This window comes from Antechinus flavipes, unplaced genomic scaffold, assembly GCF_016432865.1.
Source record: "Antechinus flavipes isolate AdamAnt ecotype Samford, QLD, Australia unplaced genomic scaffold, AdamAnt_v2 unplaced_scaffold253, whole genome shotgun sequence".
NCBI classification, from domain to species: Eukaryota; Metazoa; Chordata; class Mammalia; order Dasyuromorphia; family Dasyuridae; genus Antechinus; species Antechinus flavipes.
In genome coordinates, this window is record NW_026262100.1 from 1 (window position 1) to 6,988 (window position 6,988).

The 6,988-nt window shown below is 30.7% G+C and overlaps 1 protein-coding gene across 1 annotated transcript; it reads left to right on the top strand.

Annotated features, from left to right (window-relative positions):
- Positions 1-6: 6 nt before the first annotated feature.
- LOC127543331 (centrosomal protein of 290 kDa-like) lies at positions 7-5,733 on the top strand (the record flags this gene model as incomplete). The annotated part of the gene is made up of 6 exons (XM_051969374.1): positions 7-171; positions 730-819; positions 2,188-2,307; positions 3,163-3,286; positions 4,403-4,575; positions 5,571-5,733. Coding segments are annotated over exons 1-6 (796 nt in total), but the record flags the coding sequence as incomplete, so codon positions are not given.
- Positions 5,734-6,988: the final 1,255 nt, after the last annotated feature.

A 6,988-nucleotide genomic window follows, 5' to 3' on the forward strand; every position in this document is an offset into this window, starting at 1 on the left:
AATTTAACAGAAGCGAATGAGAAAATTGAGATTCAAAATGAAGAAATGAGAAAGAACTTGGAAGAATCAGTGCAGGAAATGGAGAAGATGACTGATAAATATAATAGAATGAAAATTATTGTTCAACAGACTGATGTTCTAATGGATCAGTTAAAAAAAGAAAGGCTTCAGGTAAGAATTATGCTTAACTGAGGTTGTCTTTCCACATAATGGTATGGAATAAGCTGTGTAATTTTGACACTTAAAAACAACTGATTTTTGAAACTTGCTACATGAAACCAGAAATTTTATTAAATGTCCTTTAATTATGGACAAAAACAAATATATCACCACAGCACCATTAAAGACAACCTTTGGTCAAACTGTTTAGAGGAAATTGGATTAATTTTAAAAATAAACATATTGCATGTTCTTATAATCAGTGATGAGTATGTATGAATATATAATTGTTTCAGAGATATTATGAAAAGGGTGAGGGTTGAGACCTATGATTTTTTTTTTTTTTTTGGTATAGGAAAATCCCAGATGAGAATTCTCTCACAAATGCAGATTTGCACCTTCTCTGCTTAGAATTTTAAAAGAGTTACCAAGTACACTGAGAAGTTGTGACTCACTCACCCTGTCTGTGCCAACATAAGAAAACAGTACTACATCTAAATCTACCATATCTACTTTATTTGTACATTAGGAATAAAATATTTCCTAATTTGTCAAATTGGTAATTTTCAGGTACAGGAACTTACAGAACTTCTAAAGGCAAAAGATGAAGAAGATGATCCCATTATGGCTGCTGTTAATGCAAAAGTTGAAGAATGGAAGGTAGTTCTTCAAAATAGTTGTGCAATTCCCTTATGTCAAATTTTAGGTAGTGTTCTTCAAAATTTCCAATTTTTATAAAAATGCTTATTATTACCTACTTAATTTTAAACAAATCTGTGAGTATATCTACATGCATTTATGCATGTGTATAGTTGGATAAGATGTGTGTGTGTGTGTATGTGTTTTATCCTTTGTGGAAGCTCTTTTCTAATGCCTCTTCATGGCATGATCTTGATTCTGGTACTTCCATTCTAGTGGTCCTCTGGTATGATTTGACCTCCTAGAAAGCCTTCATAGATGGTCTTCATAGAATGTAGTATCTTCATTTGAGCATTGGTCTGTACCTCTCAGGTCATCTCACTCTCATTTTACAGATAAACAAACTGTGAATTAAGTTACACAGATGGGATGTAACCAAGTGCTTCTGGCTCAAATCTTTTCACTACTTAGATTAGGAAGTAGTCATGAAGAATTTTTATTTTGAGAAGAGTTGAAAGATGACGAGCTCTGAACATTACAAAAACAACCAACAAAAATCCTGGTGATTAACTGTATCTTGACAGAAAAAAACTGAACACAAATATTTGTCATTTCAAAATTAGCTATCTATGTACTGTTCATCATTGACTGGTTAAACTAGGAGTTAAAGTCAATACGAGGTTATAAGAAAGGATAAGTTGGAGAGGTTATTATATATAATTATGACTGGTTTAATTGGCAGCGAGGTGGTGCAGTGGAGAGAGTGCTGGGTCTAGGGCCACAATGTTTCTTCTTCCTGAGTTCAAATCTAACTTCAGACATTTTGGGCAAGTCATTTAATCCCGTTTACCTTAGTTTCCTGTCTATAAAATGAGAAAAATGACCAGCCACTCAAGAATTTTTGCCAGGAATATCCTAAATAGATTCACAAAGAATCAGATAGATTAAAAACAACTGAAGAACAAATATGGAAATAAGTTTAGGGGCAGCTAGGTAGCACAATGGGTAGAGCATTGAACCTGAAATTAGGAAGACTCATTTTCCAGAGTTCAAATCTGTCCTTAGATATTTAATAGTTGTATGACAAATCACTTAGCCTTATTTTCTTTGTTTCCTCATCCTTAAAATGATTTGGAAAAGGAAATGGCAAACCATTCCAGTATCTTTGCCAAAAAAACTCCAAATTGTATTATGAAGATTTAGACACCATAGAAATAATTGAACAATGACAAAAACAAAACAAAACTGCAAGCCAGTTGGAATTAAATTTTTAAAAAGTGGATCGACAATTATTGTGTCTTAGAGGTATAAAATTGCTTCATGATAGAGAGTAAAATAAGCAAGGATGTGTTATTCCAGACTTGCTCCAATCCTGCATTCCTTTTACAGAGAATTTTGGCTTCTAAAGATGATGAAATAATTGAATATCAACAAATATTGTGTAATTTGAGAGAGAAACTTAGGAATGCCCAACTTGATTCTGACAAAAATGTTATCGCTCTACAACAGGTAATCTCCAAAGTTTTATTTCTCTCCAATATTTTCAAAAACTTGATGATTTTGCCATGTTTTGATTTATTTTAATGGTTTCTCTTTTAACTATAATAAAAGTATAATATTTATGAAGGGTAAAATTTCCAACTTTCAAATTAGCAAAAATATTTTATTTTTTATGATATTTCAATCCTAAGTATTACCATGGCATTATGTTGTTAACATTTTAACTGTGGTTGATCATGACTTTTTATGAGAGGCTAACAGTTTGTACTCTAATTGACTAATGACAAAAATAATTTCCAGATAGAATTTAGTTGTTAGTTAAATTTTCATCATTTGTGTCATCCAGACATTGTATAAATGAAAGCAAAAGAATGTCAGTTTATAAAAGGATAATAAAGTATAACTAGAACAAAATACCCTTTTTTAAGAAGAGGGGTAAAATAGGGAAAAATGAATTCTTCAGGAAAGCATAACAGAATTACAGAAAGTTTAAAAATATTTTATGATCAAATTAGACCTCACAGAGTGACAAATTCACTTTATTTTTTATTGGCATAAATTAAATGAAGTATCAGTGAGAAAGAGGTAACCTTGATTTTATTTTGAGTAGATGAAGATGAAGAGATGAAGAGTTTAACATAAGTGAGAATAAATTAAGATACCATATTCAAGGTATTTTCAGTCAGTTAGCTCATTAATTACTCAACAATGTCTCTTCCATTGTGCCAGGCAATGTTGGGCTTTACAAAGAAAAATAAGTCTTCGTTGCTGACTGCCAAGGAACTTGCAGTTTATGTTTAGTAATTAAGGATTAAGCATTATATAGATAGTATAGAATTATTGCTTTTAAAATATTTCTTTCAGGGTATACAAGAAAGAGATGGTCAAATTAAAATGCTAACTGAACAGATTGAACAGTACACAAAAGAAATGGAAACAAACACACTGATTTTTGAAGACTTGAGAAATGAACTCAGGCACAAAAGAGGTAGTTAATCATCACTGTAATTCTTGAACTGTCTTACTTCCATATAGGAGTGTTTTCTAAATAACAATAAATTTATAATTTGGGCCTTCTCTATTTGAAAAGTATTTGAATTCTCTCTCCCACTTATTGCATAAATGTAATTAGTTAAACAAACGTATAGTTAACTTTTTAAGATACTTTTTTCCCTCCAATCTATTCCTTCTCTTTTGGATGTTGTCTATCATCTTTTGGACCAGATCAACAGCAATAAAAAAAATTATTGACATAGCTACTTGTTTGAATTTAATGATTGAATAGGAAAAAAAAACCTTAAGTTTGGAAAGCATTCATGTAATTAGTTTTCAAGGGTAATTTAATTAGTCATTTTGAATAAATCTTTACTGTAGTATACATATGTAGATCCTCACAACTTCTCATTTTTATTATGAAGTGCTTACCATGTACAGTAAGGAGCAGAAAGGTGGTGTAGCTTATAGAGCACCAGGATGGAATCAGGAAGACTGCTATTCATGTGTTCAAATCTGGCCTCAGATATTTACTAGATGGGTGACCTTAGGCAAATCACTCAACCCCTTTTGCCTCAGTTTCTCATTTGTAAAATGAGTTGGAAAAGGAAATGAAAACTACTCCAATATCAAGAAAATCCTGAAATGAAGTCACGAAGATTTGGATATGACTGAAATATCTCAACAACAAATGTGCCAGTGAATGGGTTAAGGATTCAAAGAAGAGGTAAAAACCATTCCCTGCCCTCAAAAAGTTTACATTCTAATAAGAGAGAAGTCCGCTGAAGATATAAGAGGGAGTATAATTGATACCACTCATTTAGCATGCCAGTTAATAGCATACTTTCAATGAAGACTAAATTCTTTGGTGACAGTGACTGTTTTATGTTCTTATTACTGATTTCTTGCACATAGTTCACACTCAAATATTTGTTTTTGATATTGTAAAACTTGTAAGACAAAAGTTATTTAAGTCAGTTTTGAGAAATATAAACATAAGGTATTTTTGTTAATTATATTCAGTTTTTAACAGAAGGTTGATTAATCCATTATTTAAAGGGAAGAATAGTCAACTTTTAATTTTTTGATTATTTGTATTTTTAACCACTAGGTTCTTCAACGGTATTTCAGTTGAATCATTTTGTAGAAATGCAAAGCAAGCTTCAAAATTTAGAACAGAAAAATAAAGATGCTGAGAGGACAGCAGAGCTGGCTGAAGCTGATGCCAGAGAAAAGGACAAAGAGCTTGTTGAAACACTGAAGCGATTAAAAGATTATGAAGCGGTATGGAATTTATATTAGAGAAGGAAGAGTTCAGACAGTCTTTTTAGTTGTCTTTTTATCATCTTTTTATTGTTACTGTGTTTTATTTACTTGACTTTTTTTGGAAGCTTACAGTATAATGTTTTTAAGATATTTTTAAAAATTGCTTTTTTTTCTTAGATATTGTGATTACAATATTCTGAAAAACTTCCTACATGTCATCTTTGCTGACCCATTGGGTATATCTACACTTTGGGGAAATACCTGTTTATAACTGCAGGTTTAATTTCTAGCTTTAGCCATGTTTAAAATAAAATCAGCATATGTAAAGCAATTAATATTTACTTAAGTCCTTGCCAATTTTACCAACATTTATTTTCATTGTAACTGGTGTTGTAACCAAAGTTATGTTAAGAATGATTTTGGATATAATGTGTTATTTAGCACAGGGCTTCTTAAACTTTTTCTACTCTTGACCCTTTTTTGCTTGAAAAACTTTTATGTGACCTTGGGTATATAGTATATAAAATAGGCATACAAATCAAACATTTACTCATAATTTCACAATCTCTACAATCAGATATGAGACCTCTACTTAATGTTGCAACTCAAAGTTTAAGAAGCTGAGATTTAGTGTATGAAGATAACCTTTGTTTTTGCTTTTTTCTATTTTGGAGGTTAAGTATATCCTTGGCATCTCAATAGTGGCTATGACAATGGGCTCTCCTGAAATATTTTCTGGGCCATTTCTTTTGTTTTTTTTCCTAATAAGTATTTCATCTATATGACTTCTGCATTGTTTTGCTTCTAAAATTCTCTTCTTATCAAAGTCAATCTCTTTATTCTTTATACATAATTAAAAAATAAAAAGTAGTACAAAATCAGAGAATTAATGGTATAAACTGTCACTATGTTTTTGTAGACATTTTGAATAAAAAAACAGTGATTATGTATTTTTAAATTAGATCAGAAATTCCCATTTGAAAACTAATGTTTTTCTTCTTTTCATTCTAAAGGGACTGTATGGTCTAGAAGAAGCTGTGGCTGAAATAAAGACTTATAAGTCTCAAGTTAAAATAAGGGACCGAGAAATTGAAGCATTAACTGCAGAAATGAACAAACTTGAATTAAAGATGAATGATTTCCTTGATGAAAATGAAGATCTTCGGGAACGTTTGGGTAAAAAAAAAAGTCTAAAACTTTCTTTGTAGTATAAATCATTACTAAATATTTTGTAAAGTAAAATATTTTTAGTATAAAGCATTTAGTACAGTGTCTAGCACATAGGAAGCACTATATAAATGTTATTATTTACAGCAATACTGCATTTCTACATGAGTAGTTAGAAATTAGAAGTAAATTCACTTATTTACTAACTTCTTGGAGGCCTTGGCAGTATTTACATCTCTTCACTGGTAAATTGATTGGCAAAATGCTATTGACTCACACAAATTCATGACGTTTACACATTTTCTTTAAAGCTTTTTCAAAGAACTATTCTATTTACATATTTGGTTCATTACAAACAATACAATTTTTTTTGTTTATGTCATCTTAAATAAATGTTACAGTTTTATCATGTTTATCTGGTGTCAGTGAGAAATTAGGTATTATAATTAAGTACTTTTCTGGAGAATTAGGAAGAAAATATTGTATTATAAAAATTCTTTACAAGATATTGGAAGGAACTTAATAATCTTACATAATTCCTATCTGAACTGGAGACTCCTAATGTGTATGTCAACTTGATGACACGCTACAAAGTTTATTGAATTTGGTGTGAGGAAGAATTTAGTTCAAATCTTACCTTAGACACTTACTAGTTGTAGTCTCTGGACAAAGCACTTAACCTGTCTAAGCCTGAGGTTTTTTTTTTTTTTTCTGTAAAATGGATATAATAATAATCCCCTTCATAAAGAGGTATTATAAGAATAAAATGTGAAAAAAAATAAAGTGCTTTGTAAACCTTAAAGCACTATTGTAAATGCTCATTTTAGTCATATATCCTAGACAAATGGCTATCCAGTCTCTTCTCAGAGAAAACTGTAGCCCATTCTACTTTTGTGGACCACTCCAAATATTAAGTTCGTTTATCTCTGAAATTTGTCTCTCTGCATCTTATGGTCATTGTTTTTAGTTCTATCCCTTAGGACAGTCAAAGCAATTCTAATCTTATCATATTTATAAACATAAAAAGGTTTATAAATATAAACATATGAAAATGGCTATAATGTGCTAACCACCAGAACCATTTTCTTCTTGCTAGCATCTTCAATTTCTGTAATCAATCCTTTAAAAATAGCTAATAAATGTTTATTGAATTGATTGCTTTTGATCCTCCTGGACATTCTAGTAACCTTCCTGTAGTTGCAGTGCAGGTTTATCAGCTTGCTAAATGTGACTGGACCTGAAAAAAAGAGATTATGGAGCTGAC